General features: G+C 36.2%; 1 protein-coding gene across 1 annotated transcript; it reads right to left on the reverse strand.

Annotated features, from left to right (window-relative positions):
* Positions 1 to 4193: 4193 nt before the first annotated feature.
* IBSP (integrin binding sialoprotein) lies at positions 4194 to 16984 on the reverse strand. The gene is made up of 7 exons (XM_033214132.1): positions 16905 to 16984; positions 13812 to 13879; positions 13668 to 13718; positions 13495 to 13572; positions 10017 to 10079; positions 5873 to 6031; positions 4194 to 5269 (listed from the first exon to the last, which is right to left on the reverse strand). The coding sequence occupies exons 2-7, from the start codon at positions 13863 to 13865 to the stop codon at positions 4721 to 4723; spliced, it is 954 nt and encodes a 317-aa protein (XP_033070023.1). The 5' UTR covers positions 13866 to 13879; positions 16905 to 16984; the 3' UTR covers positions 4194 to 4720.
* Between the last annotated feature and the right edge of the window lie 9472 nt (positions 16985 to 26456).

Raw genomic sequence — 26456 nt, forward strand, 5'->3', positions numbered from 1 at the left:
AGTGGGGAGGGATAGCATTAGGAGATATACCTAATGTAAATGACAAGTTAACGGGTGCAGCACACCAACATGGCACATGTACACATATGTAACAAACCTGCAGGTTGTGCACATGTACCCTAGAACTTAAAGTACAGTAATAATAATAATAATAATAATAATAATAAAGAAATACAAAAGATAATTCAAAACTACTATAAACACATTTACATGCATAAACTAGAAAACCTAGAAGAGATGGATAAATTCTTGCAAAAATACAACCCTCCTGGCTAAACTCAGGAAGAAGTAGATACCCTGAACAGACCAATAACAAGTAGCGAGATTGACATTGTAATTAAGAAATTACCAACAAAAAAGTCCAGGATCAGATGGATTCACAGCAGAATTCTACCAGATATTCAAAGAAGAATTGGTACCAATCCTTTTGACACTATTCCACAAGATAGAGGGAAAACGAACCCTTCTTAATTTATTCTATGAAGCCAGCATCACCCTAATACCAAAACCAGGAAAGGACACAAACAAAAAGGAAAACTGCAGACTGATATCCTTGATGAACATAGATACTGAAATCCTTAACAAAATACTAGCTAATCGAATCCAACAACATATCAAAAAGATAATACACCATGATCAAGTGGGTTTTATACCAGGGATGCAGGGATGGTTTAACATGCCCAAGTCAATAAATGTGATACACCACATAAACAGAATTTTTTTAAAATCACATGATTATCTCAATAGACACATTCAACATTCGAAAAACATTCAACAATATTCAGCATCCCTTTATGATTCAAACTCTTAGCAAATTTGGCATGCAAGGGACATACCTTAATGTAATAAAAGCCATCTATGACAAACCCACAGCCAACATAGTACTGAACAGGGAAAACTTGAAAGCATTCCATCTGAGAACCGGAACAAGACAAGGATGAGCTCTCTCACCACTCCTCTTAAGAATAGTACTGTAAGTCCTAGCCAGAGCAATCATACAAGAGAAAGAAATAAAGGACATCCAAACTGGTAAAGTGAAAGTCAAACTGTCACTGTTTGCTGAGGACATGATTGTTTACCCTGAAAACCCTAAGGATTCCTCCAGAAATCTCCTAGAACTGATAAAAGAATTCAGCAAAGTTTCTGCATACAAGATTAATATGTACAAATCAGTAGCTCTTCTATATACCAACAGTGATCAAGCAGAGAATCAAATCAAGAACTCAATCCCTTTCACAATTGCTGCAAGAAACAACAACAACAACAACAACAACTTAGGAATATACCTAACAAAGGAGTCAAAAGACCTCTATAAGGAAAACTACAAAACACTGCTGAAAGAAATCATAGAAGACACAAATAAATGGGACATATCCCATGCTCGTGGATGGGTAGAATCAATATTGTGAAAAAGACCATTCTGCCAAAAGCAATCTACAAATTCAATGCAATCCCCATCAAAAAACCACCATCATTCTTCACAGAATTAGAAAAAAACAATTCTAAAATTCATATGGAAACAAAAAAGAGCTCACATAGCCAAAGCAATACTAAACAAAAAGATCAAGTCTGGAAGCATCACACTACCTGATTTCAAACTATACTATAAGGCCATAATCACCAAAACAGCATGGTACTGGTATAAAAATAGGCACATAGACCAATGGGACAGAATAGAGAACCCAGAAATAAACCAAATACTTGCAGTCAATTGATCTTTGACAAAGAAAACATAAAGTGGGGAAAGGACACCCTTTTCAACAAATGGTCCTGGGATAATTGGCTAGCCACATGTAGGAGAATGACATTAGATCCTCATCTCTTACCTTATACAAAAATCAACTCAAGATGGATTAAGGAGTTAAACCTAAGACCTGAAACTATGAAAATTCTAGAAGATAACTGGAGAAACTCTTCTAGACATTGGCTTAGGCAAAGATTTCATGACCAAGAACCCAAAAGCAAATGCAATAAAAACAAAGATAACTAGCTGGGACCTAATTAAACTTAAGAGCTTTTGCACAACAAAAGCAACAGTCAGCAGAGCAAACAGATAAGCCACAAAGTGGGAGAAAATCTTCACAATCTATACATCTGACAAAGAACTAATATCCATAATCTACAACAAACTCAAACAAATCAGTAAGAAAAAAAATCCTATCAAAAAGTGAGCTAAGGACATGAATAGACAATTCTCAAAAGAAGATATACAAATGGCTAACAAATATGTAAAAATGCTCAACATCATTAATGATCAGGGAAATGCAAATCAAAACCACAACACCATACTACCTTACTCCTGCAAGAATGCCCAAATCAAAAAATCAAAAAACAAAACAAAAAAAACAGTAGATGTTGGCATGTATGTGGTGAACATGGAATGCTTCTACACTGTTGGTGGTAATGTAAACTACAACAGCCGCTATGGAAAACAGTGTGGAGATTCCTTGAAGAACTAAAAGCAGAGCTGCCATTTGATTCAGCAATCCCACTACTAGATATCTACCCAGAGGAAAATAAGTCATTATTTGAACACACATATATTTATTGCATATTTGAACACATTCATATTTATAGCAGCACAATTCACAATTGCAAAATTGTGGAACCACCCCAAATGTCCAGCAATCAATGAGTGGATAAAGAAACTGTGGTGTATATATATATGTATGATGGAATACTACGCAGCCATAAAGGAATGAATTAACAGCATTTGCAGTGACCTGGATGAGATTGGAGACTATTATTCTAAGTGGAATAACTCAGGATTGGAAAACAAAATATCGTATGTTCTCACTGATATGTGGGAGCTAAGCTATGAGGATGCAAATGCATAAGAATGATACAATGGACTTTGGGGACTTGGTGGGAAGAATGGGAGGGGGCGAGGGAAAGACTACAAATATGGTGCAGTGTATACTGCTCCGGTGATAGGTGCACCAAAATCTCACAAATCACCATGTAACCGAATACCACCCGTACCCTCACAACTCATGGGAAAAAATATATATTTATTTAAAACCAAATATTTTAAAATTTGTGGTTTGAATATTTGAGAAACAAATTTTAGAATAAAGATATAATAAGAAAAAAGTTACGAAAAATGAATGTCATGATGCATGGAAAGTCTCGCAACTGGTAGCTAATAGACTAAAATTACCCTGAAGACAGCATTCTTCATTTTCATATGCTCAATGTGTGAACATTCTCTGGCTCTGTAAATGTTCAAAACATCTTTTCAGTTAATAAATCAAAAGGTGAATGCATTTTGTTCTTCTTGCTTCTTCTATCTACTTTCCTTCTTTACTCCCATTTTAAATTTATTTCAGGTTTATATCAAGGTGTGACTTGCTGTTAAGTCTTTGTATATCAGCCCTTCTTTGTGTGTATGTGTTGTGTAAGATTTTTTTTCTACCTCATTCCACCTCTTGCCCAGCTAAAGTTAAGCCAAGTAGAAGTAGGATTGCTAGATAAACAAAGCACTCAGTTAAAGTTGAGTATTAGGGCTGGGCATGGTGGCTCACATCTGTAATCCCAGCACTTTGGGAGGCCGAGGTGGATGGATCACTTGAGGTCAGGAGTTCAAGACCAGCCTGGCCAACGTGGTGAAACCCTGTCTCTACCCAAAATACAAAAATTTAGCCAGATGTGGTGGTGTATGCCTGTAATCCTAGGTACTTGGGAGGCTTAGGTAGGAGAATGGCTTGAACCCAGGAGGCAGAGGTTGTGGTGAGCCGAGATGGTGCCACTGTACTCCAGCCTGGGTGATAGAGTGAGACTCTGTCTCAAAAAATAATTATATAATAAAGTTGAGTATTAGATAGGTAGTGAATCATTTATTTAGTATAAGTATGTCCAAAATACTTCACAAAGGCCAAATATTGCATGGGGTATACTTACACTAAAAATTATTCATTGTTTATCTGAAATTCAAATTTAATAGGCATCCTATATGTTTGTTATATCTGGCAACCCTAATAAGAGCCATTCATTCCCCTGATATATATGGCTAACCCTGCCCGCAAGCATGGCAAAGTCTTAGTTATGTTGATTTAGCCAAAAGAAAATGTTTACAGTCCTCTTAGTTTTAAACCATAGTGGAACTAAGCTTTTCTCCTTTAGTGAAATAGTCTTCCATTTGTTTCACCTTTTTCCGTTCTGAATCTCTCACTTCTTTTCTTAATTATAACACATTTGAAGGATTGCATTTTTATTTGTGATAAAACTCATAGATTAGAGTATACATACAGGTCACATAAAATACATGAGGATGACAAACCTAATATACAGTGTTGCATAGGTAGTGCGATTAAGAAACTACACATTTATTGTATACAGTGTCATTAATGTCAATGAAATTCTTCTTAGAAGCACTTCTTGTACAAAGAGTATGTTTTCGCAGTTAGCAATAGTACAGTCATGTTAAAAACTACTATTCATAGAGCTACAACCTCAAACCATTCAATGGAATTTGATCTTATGAGCTGGTGTACTGCTTGATAGATGGCCCTGATTTCCAATGATCTTTCCATAACATGCCAGAAAGAAAAGAGACAAGAAGCCTATTACTTTGCAGAAGCAATTACAGAAAATTTGGAACGGTAATACCATTCCTCATTATAATATGCACATTTGTTATATTGCACCTTCCTGAGTTGAACTTTGAAAATGTTAGCCGGATGCAAAGCCAGAATGGATGAATTCATCCCAGGCTGGAGCTTCACTGGTGGTGGTAGTAATTCTGACCATCATAGCTGTCGTAGCCTTGCCCTTTAAAGTAGCTGTACTCATCCTCGTAGGCTCGGTAATTGTCCCCACGAGGTTCCCCGTTCTCACTTTCATAGACTTCATATCCGTTGTCGTATTCATTGGTGCCCGTGTATTCGTACTCCCCCTCATATTCAATGGTGGTGGTTTTCCCAAAAGGTGGGGAGGTGGTTCTATAGACTTGTGGTGGGGTTGTAGGTTCAAACCCACCATTTGGAGAGGTTGTTGTCTTAGAGCTGCCCTTGTCCTGCCCTCCGGTTGCTGTAGTGCCTTCTGCATTGGCTCCAGTGACACTTTCTTCTTCCCCTTCTTCTCCGTTGTCTCCGCCGCTGCTGCCGTTGCCGTTTTCTGCCTCTGTGCTGTTGGTACTCGTGCCGTTTATGCCTTGTTCATTTTCATCCACTTCTGCTTCGCTTTCTTTGTTTTCATTTTCTTCCTCTTCCTCCTCCTCTTCTTCATCACTTTCCTCCTTTTTTGTAGCTTTGTTTGTTATATCCCCAGCCTGTAAGGAAACGTTTGAAAGAACCCAAATCTAGCTGTGAAAAATGTAAAATTTAAGGCCATCACTCATTCAACACAATATTCTATACTGACAGCCTTGTTCTAGGCGTCTTATTTGAATTAAGACCAATTTAATTTACAAAATGGGGGCTTTAAAACTTCAGGATAAATCCCTTTGTCATGGGTTTTGATGGGGAAAGTGTGCCATTATTTACAGAAAATGCCTTTCTTGGGGGGAGATTCTTCCTATCGTTTTGCTACTCACTTTCTCTGTCTTGGAATTCTCTTCCCTGGAATGTCATGGTATCTCTCAGGACCTTTTATCCATGCCTAGATATGTGTTCTTAGTCTTCCGTTATAATGTAAAAGTCAGTGTAATAACATGGGAGGAGAACTTGTCTGGCAGAAGATCTTTTCTTATTTGTAAATAGGAAAAGTGTATCTGCTCTCACTTTTTTAATGAGTTAATGAAGATAGTGTAAAATATTATGTGTATAGTGTTAGGATACCCTTAGACTACAGTAAAAATGTTTTAAAAAGATTGAATATTACCATTATTATTAATGGTAATAATTTCATTTTGGATGAATAATTCCACTGTTACCTTCTTGGGAAGCTGGATTGCAGCTAACCCTGTATACCATGTGCCAGGTGTGGCGTCCTCTCCATAGCCCAGTGTTGTAGCAGAAAGTGTGGTGTTCTCAGCCTCAGAGTCTTCATCTTCATTTGATTCTTCATTGTTTTCTCCTTCATTTGAAGTCTCCTGTTAGGAATATTGATAGTAAGAGAAGTTATTTTACCTGGAAGATAGTTCAAGATTTGTTGGAGCTGTGACTCATTTGTTGGAGGTTTATCATTTGGAAAAACTTTGTATCCCTCAGCTGGCTGATCACTCAAAGCCTGCCTTCACTTATGCCATTTGCACTTCTCACTTCTAAGCGCTCAACTCCAAGTTATTTAATCCTCCTTACTCCACACTATATTATGTTTTAGATATTTCTGCTTTGTATTTTGTCAATTAAAAAATATTTGTGTTTCAGGCATTTGACACATCATTTGTTTCTGTACAAAGAAGAAACTAAACACTCCAAGAAATTCTTAGTGATATATTATTGCATGAAGGCTTTTTTTGTTTGTTTTTTGTTTTTTGACAGAGTCTTGCTCTGTTGCCAGGCTGGAATGCAATGGTGCGATCTTGGCTCACTGCAACCTCTGCCTCTTGGGTTCAAGCGATTCTCCTGTCTCAGCCTCCCGAGTAGCTGGGACTACAGGTGCATGCCACCATACCCAGCTAATTTTTGTATTTTTAGTAGAAACAGGGTTTCACCATGTTGACCAGGAAGGTCTCGATCTCTTGACCTCATGATCTGCCCACTTTGACCTCCCAAAGTGCTGGGATTACAGGCATGAGCCACTGCACCCAGTCTGCATGAAGTGTTTTAAAAAATTAATACTCTTCAAATGAATGTCTATTATAATCTTTAATATTTCATCTTTTGCCTTTATTTTGTGTTGTGAGGCAATTGCTTTTTAACTGAGTTGATCTCAGTGTAATTCGTAGGTAATATTAAAAATCAGGGTTTCCTATATGTAGAATTTATTTAAACAAATACAGGAAAATTGAATTCATTTCAACACATTTTAAGAGATTGTGATAACTTTTAAAGTTTAAAACAAACAAAGAAATAAATATTTAGGCTGCCTATTATTAAAACAAAGTGACTAAAGCACCACGTTTGTTTCATCAAATTTGTAAATTTCACTATTTCAGTGAAGGGTTGCAGTACTACCAGAGTGTACCCCAAACAGTCTCCAAGCTAATTGTGTCAAATATCCCCAAAACACTGTGCTGTTTGTTTATTGTTTTATGTTTATGCTTTATTCCAACAGATCTTTCAGAGGTAGAAGGAGAAATTAATGCTAGCATCCTTAGAAAGTTCCCCAGAGTAGAATACACTATTTGCATTTGAAAAATCTGATTGGGTTATATGACTTGTATGAGGTCAAATAGACAGCAGTTTATTGGTGGCAGGGTCACCACTAAAGGCCCAATATCCAACTTTTACATTTTCTCTTACAACACCTTTTCTTTTCCCAGATACTTTATTTAAGGATGTTCCACTGCACATGAGTTAAATAGGAAAATAGGTCAATCTGTTGATGGGTATGAGGCTTCACAAATTTTATTGGATAGAAAAATAGCACTATTTGGGCTTACAAAGATATTATCAACTCACTAGACTGGCTAACAAGACTGAAAGAAGCAAGTGTTGGTGAGAATGTGGAGCAACCGGAACCCTCATACACTGATGGTGAGAGTTTACCTGAGTACGTCTGTTTTGGAAAGCAGGTTGCCATCTAAGGTTGAATATATGCCTTAGTAGATTTTGACTCTGAAATTTCACTTTGGGTGAAATGGCCTCCAGAAACGACTATGTATATGTTCAGCAGAAGAAGTTCTAGAAAGTTCATAGCAGCACTTTGTAATCACCCAAACTTGGAAACTACTCAACTGCCCATCAACAGAAGAATAACACATTTTGGTACATTCACATAATGAAATACTGACAATGAGAATAAATGACCTACAACTACAGAACAACATGGATGAATCTCTAAATTTGAGAGCAAAGAAGTGACACACGAAGAGTAAATGAAGTATGATCCTACATTTGTAATATACAAAAACAGGCCAAAGTATTAAGAGTCAAAATAGTGGTTGTCTTTTGTGGGGGTTTGTTAATGAATGGAATGGAACACAAGGCATGCACTGCTTTTTGATATGAGTGCTAGTTTCACTTATGTGTTCCATTTCTGAAATTTCAATGAGATGTATAATTAGGATAATTTTATTATGTATATTTCAATAAAAGTTTCTTTTATGAGACTAAATAGTTTAGGAGTGGAGAAAGAAAATGTGTGATCACCAAATAGAAAATATGCCTAAGTGTTCTCCTCATACTACTTTTAATGAATGAAGTTTGTTGCATTTTTTTCCTCTGAAGTTTCAAAACCAAACCACCAGATATTTACTGGGCACCATATATGTATAAGAAATTATGCTAGACAGCATAAGGAGATATAAAACTGGGTAGCATGGCTCTTCCCCAAAGCAGGGATTTTAACCTATGGTCATGAGGTGTCTGCAGATACATTCTGGGAAGATCTTAAATGTTCAGAGATCCTTGGCAAAATTTTGTGTGTACTTGATTTCATCAGAACCCCCAAAGAAGTCCTAGTCTTCCTTAATCCTCAACCACCACAACAACGAATGAAGAGCCACTCCCAAAAGATATGCAATCTGGTTGGGAAATGTAGTTGGCAAGGCAATTTTACAATCACTGTACAGCGAAGAGCTATAACTAAATGGATAACCCTAGCCTAGTTCTTGTGTAAGATTGCTATGTGGAACTCCAGGAGAAATTTTGTGGGATTTAGTGGGTGGCATTTTTCCTGGTACTGGCTTAACATTCTTGTAAGGCCTTCCTTCAAGCTGTTAGTATAAATTATGATACGGGAAATGTTGCTTTTATAGTTAAAAATATACCAAACTAATGATTCGTCACCTTTCAAGTTCCCACATCATTTTGTTTTCAAGATAGCTGTTAATACATGATCCATTTTTGATTATCATTGTCTGTTCATAAATAGCACCTGAGAATACCTGAATTTAAAAGGTTCCCAAACCAGTGGATAGCTATAATTGACTATGCAGGAAGATGCATCCTAATTGGTGTGTTTCCTTAGGTAAGAATGTCAGTTATAAACATGGTAGCACAATTTCCAAGTCATGTAGATGAATCTTAGCCCGGGACTACACTAATCTGTAAAACTATATGGGAAGATATTTATATACCTATGAATTTTATTATTACCCAAAAAGACGTATTTTTTTTGTTTTGTTTTGTTTTTGTTTTTGTTTTTTCTGCAACAGAGTCTTGATCTATTGCACAGACCGGAGTGCAGTGACAGGATCTCAGCTCACCGCAACCTCCACCTTCCAGGTTCAAGCGATTCTCGTGTCTCAGCTTCCCGAGTGACTGGAATTACAGGTGCATGCCACCACACCTGGCTAATTTTTGTATGTTTAGTAGAGACGGTGTTTCACCATGTTGGCCAGGCTGGTCTCAAACTCCTGACCTCAAGTGATCCGCCCACCTTGGCCTCTCAAAGTGTTGAGATTACAGGCGTAAGCCACCACACCAAGCCTGAAATTGTTATTAAAAAGAATAACCCTACTTTGTGAGTTATGAAAGGCTGATGAATCACAATAATACTGTAGAGAATGTAAACTAGCTTTTACATACTACCCTCTTGGTAAATTAAGTTTTAAAGTTCAGTCCTTAAAACAAGTCTTGCACTGAGTTTAGGATTATTATTCATTTGTCTTCTAACATCATGTTCTATCCACCTAAATAGAAGTAATGCTATCTGTTGCTTTTTGTCAGATTTTATACTACTTCTGTTGCTTTTTATCAGATTTTATACTACTTCTACTTAAAAGGGAGACATTTTTGGTTTTGAGCACCATTTGTAAGTAACTTCAACCCCAAACTGCAATAGTGTTTTAAACAGGTAATGTTAGTGGATTCTAATTTAAATAAAATTTTACTTATCCAAAATAGGATATCGTGGGCAGTTAGTAAAGTGACAATGGCTATTTGCTGAGTCCAGACTGCAGTAGACTAGTTTCCTATTTGTTTTTTGGGCTGTCTGCTTTGTTAAGAAAAGATTGCAGAATTCCTTACCTCTTCTTCCTCCTCCTCTTCTGAACTATCATCTCCATTTTCTTCAGATGAGTCACTACTGCCCTAAAAATATATATACATGTATGTATACACTTATCTGTGTACAAATATATTCAACAGCAATTTAAATTTCCTGCTAATTGAATCACAATAAAATACACACAAATATTTACTCAATCTAATTAGTATTATCATCTTGATTGATTTGTTTACTAAGAACTGACTACATACTGATGTGAGAAAGATAGATTAGACATGCAAAATGAAGTTAGAGAAAAATAGGCATTTTACTATGATCAAGATACGAATTGGATATCCCATTTGTCAACTTCCAAAGCGTTGACAATATGTTGACACATTTTTTTATGTAAAAACTAGGGCAATGAATCACAGAATTGTTTAACTTTGAGAGAACAAGTGGATTATCTGGTCCAATTTTTAAATTTTATGGAGAATGAATCAGCAGCCTAAAAAAGTTGTGACTTCTCCAGCAGGTTCAAGGCAGACCTTGGGCTAAGATATAGTTAACATTTTAAAATTTTATTTATAAAACATAAAAGAAATCATTCAGTTTACTATAAAATGACAGTTGCTATAGATGATTCTCTTACATAGGGAGCTCTCCTGTTGAATTTAAGTTAGCATTTAATTTAACAAAATTTAATTTGCATATAATTTTTAGTGTCTTTAAATTTAATTAAAGTCAGTTACTAAAATGAAGTTAATTTATACATGTGAAGTAAAAGTCTTATGATAGAAAAAATTTATTCATTTAATTATTTAGGAGGTTATATAGAGCAACATCCCTCTAACAAGTTCAGTGTTGAATGAGAAGAAATTAAGATTTTGTATATAAAAATATAATTATAAGCTAATGAGTTTTGCTACTTTTTGAAAGGAAATGTAAATTCCAACCTAAGATTCTGTCATTTCCTTCCCTGCAATTTTTAGCTTTGATTCTGATGACCCAGTTAAGTGTCTTGCATTTAGAAAATATATCTGCAGAAGGATCTCTAATTTTTACAGATATGTATGTGTTAGAAATCAGATGTAAGACAACATTCATGTCCAGGTCCTGTGGGACTGTCCCTGCTGGCTCATTCTTCAGATGGCCACATCATCCACCCAAGGAAAGGGAATGCTTGTCACCTCAAGCCAGGAATAACCTCAGGTGGAAAAGAGAATAATTAAACCTGTTCTTCCAGTGCCATGACCTCAACAGTTGTGCCTTCCTCTAGGGTGAATAGAGTATTATATTTGAACTGTTTCTATTTATTAGTTAACTTAATTATAGAGGACAGTATATTTATGCAATCAGAACTGTTTCTCTCAGTGGGGGGATTTCAATCACTTTACATGCTCCTTCACCTCTGTCTTTCTCCCTAGCTCAACCATATCACTCTTTGATTAGTGTCTGCAGTGAGGACACTTTAAAAGCTGTATGAAATGCCTTGAATCTTTGGCATTTTTTTCCTATCTTTCATTTATGCCTTATTACCAATTTGTTACTAAGTCCAATTGATTCTCCAAGAAGTCTTTCATCTGTCTACACAGATAGATGAGAGAGTTCTGAAATGGAAGACAATTCCGAAAACCCACAACTCTTGTATCATAGCTGAGATGAGTCTGATAAAAGAAACGTAAGATTAAATTCTTGCCTTCTATGAGTTCACACACTAATAGAATATCATTTGAATCACAAAAAGACAATTTTTGCAATTAAGAAGGTTAGGATGTTAAATTTACTTACACTTTCATTTCTATAGTCTAGCAGATACATAAGCTCTAGTAGATAGCTTGCTGATAACTTTGCAATCCAAATAACATATTTCATTGTAACTTGGTAGTTTAGAAATGATTGTATATAAACACAGATTTGTTTGACGAAAACATGAATTTCAAAGCCAGTACAGCTTAATGCATTTTGGGGTGGCAACTTGGGCACTAAATACCTAACGATACTCTTAAAGAAAATCAAATTTTGTAAAGCAGAAGAATGGGTCATGAGTACTAGGTCAGACAGTTGGATTGGGAGATATATTTTATACAATTTTATTTAAAAACAACCATCTTACAAATTCTGCATTAGTTGAGATGGGCCTGTCTGCATATAATTTGTGAAAAAAATTGTATACTAAAGATCTCCTTGATCTACAAACTTCAGATCTATCAATATTGAGAACTGTAATACCTCCTAATATTTCTTCACTATGGACATTTTAATTGGCCTACACATACATATCTGTAAAAATATCCAGATGGGAATGAATATCTCTATGTACCTAATATTTCAGAAAACTCTGGGAGCTGGTCAGAGACTTGAATTTATTATCATTTCCATTTAGTTGAAAAAAGAGAATGAAGCAAACTTTCAAATGAGCGCTGTTTATTTATGGGCCTGAGGTGAACCAAAGAAGGGAATACAATTCTGAAAACCCACAACTCTTGTTTCATTCATGCTCATATTTTTGTGGTCACACAAATTCCCCATAATTATGTTGGTTCTAGAAATACTTTAAAATGATCATTTCCTATCATTGTAGGGGTTAGAGATGGATTAGCCCAACATATGGTAAGATGCAATGCCAAGCCACTGTGCTGAGGCATCGTTTTCAGCATCCTGACTGCTTTTGGTGTCTCAAGAGTCCTGGGTCAAGTGGTGCATAATGGGTGTCCTGAACCCAAACTGTATAGTACTAAAAACAGTGCAATCCTAGTTTGTTGTATATTTAAAATCAACACCACACCCTCTGGTTTTCAAAGGCACCCTTCACAGGTAACCCAGCAAAATTGGAAACTCTTATTTTTAGTTTTAGTTATTTTCCTTTTTGTTTACAAATTTAAGGGATGGTTTGTTTTTCTCACAAGCTTTTTTTCATGCACGTCATGAGTTTCTCTTTTTCCTCTGCAGTTTTACCATTATAATTGTGCTCCAGTGTATGACATATTACTCTAGTGACCCACACAGATTAAGGTGAAGAAAATCTTCAGAAATTACCAATGATTATCAAAGTTTTAAAAAAATAATGACCTCTGATGTTTATGAAGTCAAATTTTCCTCTACCAATTAAAGGACTCAGCAGTGCCACATGTAAACAGCTGTCTGACAGTTTTGAATCAGCTATAATAGGACAGCCAGTGACCTTATCACTGATGGAATTGGTCAACAACTGATAAAATCGTCCACTTTTGTCTGTGAGTTAGCAAAACCACCAGAGCTCGATGTGCTACCGTATTTGTTTTTATTGTATTATTCTAGACTGTACCCAAATGACCCAAATGATTTTACTCTGTGTATATGTCTGCTTTAAAAGAGAACTTAGAAAATAAACCTTATTTCCCTAAAAACAAACTTCTTATAGTAAGCAGTCTTTCTGACTGAATTTCAGTGAGAGTTGAATTTAGGTGTTTTATAAATTTGATCTCCTTTAAATTATAATAGAAATTAAACTGAAGAAAAATGAATTTCTGTATTTACCTGAACTGGAAATCGTTTTAAAGGAGGATAAAAGTAGGCATGCCTGTAAAGATAATATCGTGGCCTGTACTTAAAGACCTGCAAAAACAAAATAAATGATATATTCATGTTTAATATACAATAAATACACAGCAAGTATAATCAGGCCAAGGAAGTATGCTAAAATTAATTACCCCATTTTCTTCAGAATCCTCTATTTTGACTCTTCGATGCAAATTTTTCATCTGTTTTAAAGAACATTTAATTGTGACATAATTTTTCTTTTACATAAAAAGACAAAACTGAAAATAACTGTAGGTTTTTGATCAAGAACTTACTGAGAAAGCACAGGCCATTCCCAAAATGCTGAGCAAAATTAAAGCAGTCTTCATTTTGGTGATTGCTTCTGGAATTAATGAAGTGGTAAGGTTAATAAAATATTAAAACTAAGTGCAAAACTTTTTTTTTTTTTTTTTTTTTTGAGATGGAGTTTCGCTCTGTGGCCCAGGCTGGAGTGCAGTGGCCAGATCTCAGCTCACTGCAAGCTCCGCCTCCCAGGTTTACGCCATTCTCCTGCCTCAGCCTCCCGAGTAGCTGGGACTACAGGCGCCCGCCACCTCGCCCAGCTAGTTTTTTTTTGTATTTTTTAATAGAGACGGGGTTTCACCGTGTTAGCCAGGATGGTCTCGATCTCCTGACCTCGTGATCCACCCGTCTCGGCCTCCCAAAGTGCTGGGATTACAGGCTTGAGCCACCGCGCCTGGCCAGTGCAAAACTTTTTTGCTCATACTCAAAGATGAAGTATTTAATTTGTTTTCATTTCTGTGTAATTATCACTTTGACTAATTAAAACTAAATTATAGCTTTTATTTTCAAATTCTTCCTTCCATTTAAGTAACATAGAACTGACTTAACCCATCCATTTATATAATCATGAGTTCCGTACTTGGTTTTAACCTATGTTCTGTGATTTGTCAATGGAAGACCTTTTCATTACTGCAAGAGATTTTGAATACTTAGGGTACTTCACACTGGTGTAACACCCCTCTTAATATTGACATGGGAGTGTCAGCTAAGTGAATTGAATTGTTAGTGTAGTTGTGTGCCCTGTTTGTTTGTTTACAATTAAAAACTCGACCAGGTGTGGTGGCTCATGCCTCTAAAACCAGTACTTTGGGAGGCCAAGGTGGGCAGATCATTTGATTCAAAGAGTTTGAGACCAGCCCGGGCAACATGGTGAAACTTGTTCTCTACAAAGAGTGCAAAACTTAGCTTGTCATGGTAGTGCACACCTGTAGGCCTAGCCACTAGAGAGGCTGAGCCTGGGAGGCCAAGGTTGCAATGAGTTGTGTTCATACCACTGTACTGTACTCCACCCTGGGCAACAGAGTGAGATCCTGTCTCAAAAACAAAACAAAAAAGCAAAAATCACCGATAACCTATAGGCAATTTCCAGCTTCTGTATAGGTTTTGGGCTAAAAATTTATTTGTAAAATGGAAAGTAGGAGCTATTTTCCTCTGAATATCTTGGAATAATTGGTGTGTGTGTGTGTATGTGTGTGTGTGGTGTGTGTGTATGAGTGGGTGGATAAGACACAGAGAGAGAGGCAGAGAGGATCCATAATACATGAAATACCACACTGATAGTATGTAGCACCCAACAGCCACTCCCCTAAGGATGCTTCCATGAGAAGAGTTCTTCAGAGTTCGGAGTTCGCCTTGGGATATCAGGGGCAGATTTCCTCAAATTAAATTGCTCTCCAGCTCCATTTAAGTTTTCCATCTGCTAGTGTGTGAGACTGTACTGGGATGGATTAGGAGCTCTCCAGGGTTAGGGTGACAGACATGGATGAAAATTTCATTTCTATGGAACAATTGAAGATGCAGCTCTCAAAGTGGGAATAGGGCCTGAATAATCTTGGGGCTTGGAGCCATGCAAGGAGCCTCAGTTCCACATAAATTCCTCATGAGTAAAAGGAGAGAGTCAAATGCTATCCTATTTTAATTTTATTCTATTTAATAAAATTGTATTTAAAATTATATCATAATAGGGGTTGGGCAAGGTTAGCTGAAAGCCTACTAACGCTCAGCCATTTACATTTACATACACATTTAACTGTTAGCACCTTCTCATACATAGTCACAGCTCTGGCAATATTTTGGAAGCAAAATGTAGTGGTGATGGCAATTTCCCATGAATACATTTCAAAAAGTAATATTTAAAATGTGCAAAACAATGTCATATATTGAACTCTGCTGGTAAATTTTGTGTTGTGTCATCATCAGCCAAGATTTATTGCATCCTTATTGAGTATTTGACACTAAGTCCTGGAGATACTGTCTTGGGTCCTAAGTCACACCCTTTTTGTGTGGCAGAGTGAGTCTTTGGGTTTTGGTGCCCATACAGTTTCTCACAGTCCTATCTTAGTAAAAGTCCTTATTGGCCACATGGAAATAAACAGGCTTTGCTCCTAAAGGAGCCCATCTTTTTAGGCAGCACTGATTGCTATTGGGGTGGTCTAAATAATGCTTTGAACTTTGCCAGCTGTGACCAAGCCCATCAGCAAAACAGAAAGATTATTGCTTTGCAACTTTATGAAAAGGGTGGGAATATTTATCATATTTTAAAGAGCTAAAAACTTAAATACATAGAATTATAGAAATAGTTTTGATTACATAAATTTCTCATAACAAACTATAAAAATAACCAGATAAAAGATGAGAGAAATAAAAATAATGATACAAAGAACCAAGTAGTTCATGTAGGCAGAATTGGTTGCCTATATAAATCTAATTTTATTTACTTTGTGAGTGACGAAAAAGCAAAGACCTCTATAGTGACCACTACTAACCCAGACAGCAATTCAAACATTCTTAAAGGAGAGTTTTGAGGATTTAATTTCAAGTTTTATCGGAAGGAGTGTGATAAACTACCAACAGTATTTATTTCTCTAGTTAGTACAATGTATTTTCTGTTCTGACTTTAGAGCTATAGGAAACATTAAAGCCTAATGTTTAATATGTTGAAAAGACAACATAAATACTTGAAGTACAGACTAGGTGTAGTTTGTAGAGAAATATGCATATATCTAGGCAGATTTGCAAATGCAAAATAGTATTTCAATTAGGTTATCTTGAATGCATCAGAATGAGAAAACAAACAGTCAAGCTCTGATGTGCAGAGAACGAAAGTAAGAAGCATAATGTAGTTTATGTGCATAATATTAAGAACTTGTTTACATGCTGAGGTTAACAAGTTTAGCCTTTTGGAAAGAATTTAAAATCTGAAGTGCCAATTTAATGATAAATAATTATTAAACCATGTACAATGCAATAACATCATTTAAATGAAAAATTCAAAGCCAAGTTCAGAAATGTAAACTGTAGAGTGTCCAATTTTATGATAATGAAGTTGTCCTATTAAATCTTACCCTCTGGCAGTCCTGGAGTGAGGAAGCAGGCTCACGGCAGTGAGTGGCACAGATTGAGGATTTCCTCTGCTCTCTCACTCACCCATTCACTTGCTCTTGCTGGCTATAAACTCTTCTTTGCCTTCCAACAGCCAATCACTGTCACGACCAAGGTGATGTCAGAACGTGGATTCTCACCAGAAAACCCCCAAACTTCAACACTTTTTCAAGACACAGGCTCAGTTGAATAAACATGAACGTGGTTCTAGAGCCAAGAGGTTTGCATTGTGGAATTTAATTGAAGGTTTAGGGGAAGATGAATAGTTTGGGTTCCGAATATATATAATAATATACTGGATTTGAATTAAAATAAATAGCAAAGGATTTAACCTTTTAAAATTTTCACAATTATGCAAGTTTTCACTATGTTGAAAGAAAGGAAAGCTTACTGTCATTAGATATAATTTTACATTAGTTTAGCTAAAAAAAGAAAGAAAAACTAAGTAATAAGGGAAAGGAGTGGATGAACAATCAGTATTTCCATATCAACTATTTTATGTTTAGTCCTGAAATATACTTTAGTGACTCATAAATTAACGTTGATATGATTAAGTCAGTCAGACTTTGTAAGATATAGTTGCTAAAACATGATGCTGAATATAAAAGTTAGAACTTTTGAGAATCATACCACTGAGAGGCAGATTTTATATTTTGTTTTGTAAATTAAATCTCTGTATATTGTCCATTTATGTGGTCCTTCCTGTCATGCATGTGAGGTCAGCTCATTTTTTTCTTGGGCTTCCATATACCTCTTTTCTATTCATTTTCATATTTTTTTAATGGGGGCTATAATTTATTACTGTTATTTTCTAAATCCATAAGGCAGAATCAAAACTGGGAAATTTCAGAATACAAACTTTCCTACTATACTTTCTCTAAACACAGGATGAAATAAAAGACATATGTTCTTAAGAATATGATAAATGTATGTCCTGGAAAAATATATGCTTGACAAATAAGAGAAGTGGTGTGCTTTACTTGAAGGGGCCCTGTAGGCAAAAAGTTCTTATCTAGTGAGCTGAGCATCCTGGTTTATTATGTAACTTCTTATTTATTTATTTATTTATTTATTTATTTATTTATTATTATACTTTAAGTTCTAGGGTACATGTGCATAACGTGCAGGTTTGTAATGTTTTCGTATGAGTATAACAAAGTGACTAGAGCTGGCAGGAGTGATCCATTGTTTTTGAAATGATTCATGAAAACCAACCCCACAAGGAATGAATTGATAAACTAAAGTCCTAGTTTTTTAATTTACAAAGGGAAATGTAGCTTAATAGTTTGCATATTCTCCTAGTCTAATCATTTTATTCTTCCTCCAGTTGCGAAGTCTGCTTGAGAAATCAAAAATTAATGAATATCATTTTTAAGTTGTCTGCCAGTCACCCAATTAGATTCTTTGAATAAGTCATCTTTTCTTTCATAAAATTTACTTGGAAAATACAAATTCATAAAAAGAGAAGTTGGATACATTCTTTCAATTTAATTCAACCTCATCAGTGTAGTTTAATTTACCAAACCTTGAATTATAGAGCTTTTCACTGAGCCATACTATGATATAGGATATGAGAAGAAAAACAAAAATATATGGTTTCTGTCTAAAAATTTCACAGTTGTGCAAGGCAGATAGACATATAGCCATGGGATACAGTAAGCTTGAATTACACAGCTTTTCACTGAGCCATACCGTGACATAGGATATGAGAAGAAAAACAAAAATATATGACTTCTATCCAAAAATTTAACAGTTGTTCAAGGCAGATAGACATATAGCCATGGGATACAGTAACCTAAATATCTACAAGATTCCGAGGTGCTGTGGAATGAGAGAGGTTTACTACTAATTGGCAAAAGAGCAGTGGAGCTGGGCCCTTACACAAAAGTAGGAATTTGCTAGCTTGTCAAGAAGGAGAGGTTGTCAAGAAGGAAGAGAGAAACATTCTTAGGAATGTGTTCAAAGGTTATAAAGACATATGAAACCACATAACAACACCATCCTGTATTTACTGAGCAAGGGCTCACATGCAGTTTCTTCACCTGCACTATTTCACTCATTCTTCATACACATAGAAAACAATTCTTTGAGATTATTCCCATTAGAGAGGTGAGGTATATGAGACATAGTGCTGGTAAGTATGCCTTGTATTGCACAAGTAGTAAATGGGAAATTCAAGGATCAAAGTCAAGTATGTCTAATTTTAGAACCCATACTTTTAATCACTACATATTCCTGCTAGCAGATCCAGAAAACTTCAATAATTCAATAGGTTGGAATATTGTGAGTGAAAATAGTGACACATGAGGTTGGTCAGCTAGGCAAAGCCAGATGATGGAGGGACCTGTCTGTCACACGAAGGAGTATGAACTCCATCATGAAAACCAAGAAAAATAACATATTCAGATTTTCAGTTGGAAAAATCTTTTGTTAACAAGGCAGCAGTGACTGAAGAAGGCAAGAGTGTTATGGAGAAGAGCAGCTCCTCTAATTGTAGTGGTCCAATAAATCAACAATAAAGTCTGAAATAATGCAGTGACAGTGGGAATGGTGAGGAGGGAACAAATGAGAGCGATGTTAAATAGATACAGTCAGTAGGACTTAGTAGAAGTAAGAGAGGTGGAGAAGCCTAGGATGACTTCTGGATTTCTGGCTTGAATAATTTTGTGAGTGGTGCAACCATGTCTTATGATGTCTTATGCAACGCCTAATAGACCACCTGCTACATTCTAGTGACTTAGCAAGGTTTTTTTGATAGTAACATGATATAATGAAAGAGGTAGAGACTGAGACTCAAAAGTCTGAGGTTTAAATCTTGACTCTCCCACTAACTTGATTCTACCACTTAGCCATTCTGAAACTTCAATTTAAACCATCTTTAAAAAATAAGGGACTTTTCACCAAAAAGAAGAAACCAATCATTATGTGTGCCTTCACACTCATGGAGCATTCTGACCAAATAAATGAACTTGAATCTGATCAGGCCTCTATATCTACCAGATTAGAGGAAATGCAAGAATAGAAGAACATGTAAAATAAGACCATTGAGATGCATTCAGGAAAATCCAGATCATGGGCAGTTTTATTAGATGCCTTACCTCATTTCTTCAATAAAACAGAAGCAAAAATAAAAAAGAAGGAAAGGGAAACTCAAATTATAAAGACTTTAGAGACATTTCTAAAGAAATTATGAAAGAATTGGAAAAATGTTGAATGCTGATCAGCATTTTATAGTATTAAGAAATTATTGTTATTATTAAGGAATTATATTAGTATTAAGTAATTAAATAAGTATATAGTTAAGTATATATTAGTATTAAGGAATAGTATCATCACACCTACAACTGGTGCGATTGTATTATTATTATTATTATTATAATTATTAGGCTTTAAAAGAATTCTTGTTTTTCAGAGATAAAATAGTTATCTGAGGGTGGAGAAATGATTAAACAAGATTGGCCATAAATTGATAATTGTCAAATTGTTGATAAATTAATGGTAATTCATGATATTCATCTCCACTTTTGTATATGTTTGAAATGATCTATAAATAGTTGTTTAAGGAAATGATAGAACTATTATAGGTGATCTCTAAGACTGTTTCAATTTATAATATACTGTGATGCCTTATTTTCAACACAGCATTAACCCTAACAAACCTTTTCCAACAGTCCTCTATTTACTAAATTGATTAGATTTATTCATGTATGCTCATTAAAGCATTTCTTCCCTAAGGAATAGTACTAGAGGAAAAGAATCACAGATCCTTACTAACTTTGCTGTTTCTATAATCAGGACTGTCCCAACAACCGTTTTTACTGCAGTTCTCATGATCATAACATTCTTCTTCATTTAAACAGGTTATAAACTTATTCCCTTAGATGGTATGTGAGCATAGGTTCATCTCACTGGCCCACCATAACCAGCTGCTGTGTAAGATGAATACATTCTGGCAAAACCCCACACTCACTGTAATGTACCTGCCACATACACTCAGTTGTCAAATCCTATTAATACCACTTTCATGTTTCCTTTGGAATCCAACCTTCTCCCTTCTTTCTTGTCAGTTCTGTCTTTGTTCAAGTTCTCATTACTACTTTTCAGGCTACAGTAGTGATATTCTAATCCCAGGCACCTTGCCTATTTCCCCTTACAATCAGTTCTATGGCTATAGGATTTGGAATCAAATATTAAAATCTTAGTGCTGTCTTTTGTTAGCTTTTATTTTTAAATTTTCAAACTTTTTCAAATTTTATCTTGGAAATAACACTTAACATGAGTTCTACTGTCTTAAATTTTTAAGTGTACAATACAATACTGTTAAGTATAGGCCCAATATTATACAGCAGATCTCAAGAATCTAAGCATTTCGCATAAGTGAGAGTTTATGCCTATTGATTAGCAACTTCTCATTTTCCTCTTCCACTAGCTCTGGACAACCACCATTTCACTCTTTGATTCCATGAGTTTGACTATGTTAAATATCTCATACAAATAGAATTATGCCATTCTTGTTCTTCTGTGATTGGCTATTTCACTTAGCATAATGTCCCCAAGGTTCATCCATGTTGCCTCATATTTCAGACTTTCCCTCTTTTTTAAGGTTGAATAATATTCCATTTATGTATATACCACATGTTCCTTATCCATTTATTCACTGATGGACATTTAGGTTGTTTCCACATCTAGCTATTGAGAATAGTGTTGCAACAAACATGGGGTGTTAGTATCTCTTTGAGATTGGATTCAAATTCCTTTGAGTAAGTACCCAGATGTAGGGTTGCTGTATCATATACAGACAATCCCCAAATTACAATGGTTTATGACTTTTTTGACATTACAGTAGAGTGAAAGTGATACACATTCAATAGAAATCATACTTTGAGTACGCATACAACCCTTCTGTTTTTCACTTTCAGTACAGTATTCAATAAATTACACGAGATACTCAACACTTTATTATAAAATAGTCTGTATGTTAGATGATTTTGCCTAACTACAGGTTAATGTAAGTGTCCTGAGCACATTTTAAGGTAGGCTAGGCCAAGCTATGATGTTCAGTATTAAATGCATTTTTGACTTAATGATATTTTCAACTTCCAGTGGGTTTATCAGGATATAACCCCATCATAAGTTGAGGAACATCTGTAGTTCTATTTTTAATTTTTTGAGGAAACTTTATACTATTTTCTGCAGCAGCTGCAACATTTTGCCGTCCCACCAACAATGTACAAGGATTCCAGTTTCTCCACATCCTTGCCAACACTTGTACTTTTTGTTTTTATAATGGCCATCCTAACAGGTATGAGGTGCTATCTCACTGTGGTTTTTCTTTTTTTTTTTTTTTTTTTTTTTTTTAAGCATCATAACATCATTCCTAATAGCACAAAGTGGAAACAATCCAGGTGTCTACTAGCTGTTGAATGGATGAACAGTGTGTGGAATTTCCACACAATGGAATATCATTTGGCCACACAAAGGAATGTACGACTGATACATGCTACAAAATGGATGAAGCTTTAAAGCATTACGTAAATGAAGCAGTCACAAAAGACCACGTTGCGTTTTTATAAAATTTCCCAAGAGGCCAGGCACAGTGGCTCAAACCTGTAATCCCAGCACTTTGGGAGGCCAAGACAGGCAGATGACGAGGTCAGGAGTTCGAGACCAGACTAGCCAATATGGTGAAACCTCATCTCTACTAAAAATACAAAAATTAGCCAGGCATGGTGGTGCACAGCTGTCATCCCAGCTACTCAGGAGGTTGAGGCAAAAGAACCACTGGAACTCAGAAGGTGGAGGTTGCAGTGAGCTGAGATTGCACCACTGCACTCCAGCCTAGGCAATAGAGCAAGACTCCATTAAAAAAAAAAAAAAAAGCCAAAGATGGATGCTCTCTATAATAGAGTTTCAGTTTCCCATGGCTGCCATAAAAAGATACCATAAAGTTGGAGGCTCCTATCTCTGGGTCCATGGCTTTGGCCTCTGAGCCCCATGACTCTGCTTTCATTGTTATCTTTCCTTTTCTTTTCTTTTTTATTATACTTTAAGTTCTAGGGTACATGTGCATAATGTGCAGGTTTGTTACATATGTATACTTGTGCCATGTTGGTGTGCTGCACCCATCAACTCCTAAGCACCCCTCAATTCATCATTTATATCAGGTATAACTCCCAATGCAATTCCTCCCTCCTCCCCCCTCCCCATGATAGGCCCCGGTGTGTGATGTTCCCCTTCCCGAGTCCAAGTGAACTCATTGTTCAGTTCCCAGCTATGAGTGAGAACATGCAGTGTTTGGTTTTCTGTTCTTGTGATAGTTTGCTAAGAATGATGGTTTCCAGCTGCATCCATGTCCCTACAAAGGACACAAACTCATCCATTTTTATGGCTGCATAATATTCCATGGTGTATATGTGCCACATTTTCTTAATCCAGTCTGTCACAGATGGACATTTGGGTTGATTCCAAGTCTTTGCTATTGTGAATAGTGCCACAATAAACATACGTGTGCATGTGTCTTTATAGCAGCATGATTTATAATCCTTTGGGTATATACCCAGTAATGGGATGACTGGGTCATATGGTACATCTAGTTCTAGATCCTTGAGGAATCACCATACTGTTTTCCATAATGGTTGAACTAGTTTACAGTCCCACCAACAGTGTAAAAGTGTTCCTATTTCTCCACATCCTCTCCAACACCTGTTGTTGCCTGACTTTTTAATGATTGCCATTCTAACTGGTGTGAGATGGTATCTCACTGTGGTTTTGATTTGCATTTCTCTGATGGCCAGTGATGATGAGCATTTTTTCATGTGTCTGTTGGCTGTATGAATGTCTTCTTTTGAGAAATGTCTGTTCATATCCTTTGCCCACTTTTTGATGGGGTTGTTTGTTTTTTTCTTGTAAATTTGTTTGAGTTCTTTGTAGATTCTGGATATTAGCCGTTTGTCAGATGAGTAGATTGCAAAAATGTTCTCCCATTCTGTAGGTTGCCTGTTCACTCTGATGGTAGTTTCTTTTGCTGTGCAGAAGCTCTTTAGTTTAATCATATCCCATTTGTCAATTTTGGCTTTTGCTGCCGTTGCTTTTGGTGTTTTAGACATGAAGTCTTTGCCCATGCCTATGTCCTGAATGGTACTACCTAGGTTTCCTTCTAGGGTTTTTATGGTATTAGGTCTAACATTTAAGTCTCTAATCCATCTTGAATTAATTTTCGTATAAGGAGTAAGGAAAGGATCCAGTTTCAGCTTTCTACTTATGGCTAGCCAATTTTCCCAGCACCATTTATTAAATAGGGAGTCCTTTCCCCATTTCTTGTTTCTCTCAGGTTTGTCAAAGATCAGATGGCTGTAGATGTGTGGTATTATTTCTGAGGACTCTGTTCTGTTCCATTGGTCTGTATCTCTGTTTTGGTACCAGTGCCATGCTGTTTTGGTTACTGTGGCCTTGTAGTATAGTTTGAAGTCAGGTAGCGTGATGCCTCCAGCTTTGTTCTTTTGACTTAGGATTGTCTTCGCAATGCGGGCTCTTTTTTCGTTCCATATGAACTTTAAAGCCGTTTTTTCCAATTCTGTGAAGAAACTCATTGGTAGCTTGATGGGGATGGCATTGAATCTATAAATAACCTTGGGCAGTATGGCCATTTTCACGATATTGATTCTTCCTATCCATGAGCATGGTATGTTCTTCCATTGTTAGTGTCCTCTTTTATTTCACTGAGCAGTGGTTTGTAGTTCTCCTTGAAGAGGACCTTGACATCCCTTGTAAGTTGGATTCCTAGGTATTTTATTCTCTTTGAAGCAATTGAGAATGGAAGTTCATTCATGATTTGGCTCTCTGTTTGTCTGTTACTGGTGTATAAGAATGCTTGTGATTTTTGCACATTGATTTTGTATCCTGAGACTTTGCTGAAGTTGCTTATCAGCTTAAGGAGATTTTGGGCTGAGACAATGGGGTTTTCTAAATATACAGTCATGTCATCTGCAAACAGGGACAATTTGACTTCTTCTTTTCCTAACTGGATACCCTTGATTTCTTTCTCTTGCCTGATTGCCCTAGCCAGAACTTCCAAGACTATGTTGAATAGGAGTGGTGAGAGAGGGCATCCCTGTCTTGTGCCAGTTTTCAAAGGGAATTTTTCCAGTTTTTGCCCATTCAGTATGATATTGGCTGTGGGTTTGTCATAAATAGCTCTTATTATTTTGAGGTACGTTCCATCAATACCAAATTTCTTGAGCGTTTTTAGCATGAAGGGCTGTTGAATTTTGTCAAAAGCCTTTTCTGCATCTATTGAGATAATCATATGTTTCTTGTCTTTGGTTCTGTTTATATGCTGGATTACGTTTATTGATTTGCGAATGTTGAACCAGCCTTGCATCCCAGGGATGAAGCCCACTTGATCATGGTGGATAAGCTTTTTGATGTGCTGCTGAATCCAGTTTGCCAGTATTTTATTGAGGATTTTTGCATCGATGTTCATCAGGGATATTGGTCTAAAATTCTCTTTTTTTGTTGTGTCTCTGCCAGGCTTTGGTATCAGGATGATGTTGGCCTCATAAAAGGAGTTAGGAAGGATTTCCTCTTTTTCAATTGATTGGAATAGTTTCAGAAGGAATGGTACCAGCTCCTCCTTGTACCTCTGGTAGAATTCAGCTGTGAATCCATCTGGTCCTGGACTTTTTTTGATTGGTAGGCTATTAATTATTGCCTCAATTTCAGAGCCTGCTATTGGTCTATTCAGGGATTCAACTTCTTCCTGGTTTAGTCTTGGAAGAGTGTAAGTATCCAGGAAATTATCCATTTCTTCTAGATTTTCTAGTTGATTTGCGTAGAGGTGTTTATAGTATTCTCTGATGGTAGTTTGTATTTCTGTGGGGTCCGTAGTGATATCCCCTTTATCATTTTTTATTGTGTCTATTTGATTCTTCTCTCTTTTCTTTTTTATTAGTCTTGCTAGCAGTCTGTCAATTTTGTTGATTTTTTCAAAAAACCAACTCCTGGATTCATTGGTTTTTTTGAGGGTTTCTTGTGTCTCTATCTCCTTCAGTTCTGCTCTGATCTTAGTTATTTCTTGCCTTCTGCTAGCTTTTGAATGTGTTTGCTCTTGCTTCTCCAGTTCTTTTAATTGTGATGTTAGAGTGTCAATATTCGATCTTTCCAGCTTTCTCTTGTGGGCATTTAGTGCTATAAATTTCCCTCTACACACTGCTTTAAATGTGTCCCAGAGATTCTGGTATGTTGTATCTTTGTTCTCATTGGTTTCAAAGAATATCTTTATTTCTGCCTTCATTTCGTTATGTACCCAGTAGTCATTCAGGAGCAGGTTGTTCAGTTTCCATGTAATTGAGTGGTTTTGATTGAATTTCTTAGTCCTGAGTTCTAGTTTGATTGCACTGTGGTCTGAGAGACAGTTTGTTATAATTTCTGTTCTTGTACATTTGCTGAGGAGTGCTTTACTTCCAATTATGTGGTCAATTTTGGAATAAGTGCGATGTGGTGCTGAGAAGAATGTA

This window comes from Trachypithecus francoisi, unplaced genomic scaffold, assembly GCF_009764315.1.
Source record: "Trachypithecus francoisi isolate TF-2019V2 unplaced genomic scaffold, Tfra_2.0 Lachesis_group1, whole genome shotgun sequence".
NCBI classification, from domain to species: Eukaryota; Metazoa; Chordata; class Mammalia; order Primates; family Cercopithecidae; genus Trachypithecus; species Trachypithecus francoisi.

What these genes read in the sequence shown, in the direction of transcription:
- IBSP (XM_033214132.1), bottom strand. Translation starts at nt 13,865, where the DNA reads ATGAAGACTGCTTTAATTTTGCTCAGCATTTTGGGAATGGCCTGTGCT. An exon ending in AAGAGGAGGAGGAAGAAGAG is followed by an intron (nt 6,032 to 10,016) that starts GTAAGGAATTCT and finishes TATTCCTAACAG; the next exon opens with GAGACTTCAAATGAAGGAGA. An exon ending in CAATCCAGCTTCCCAAGAAG is followed by an intron (nt 5,270 to 5,872) that starts GTAACAGTGGAA and finishes GTTTCCTTACAG; the next exon opens with GCTGGGGATATAACAAACAA.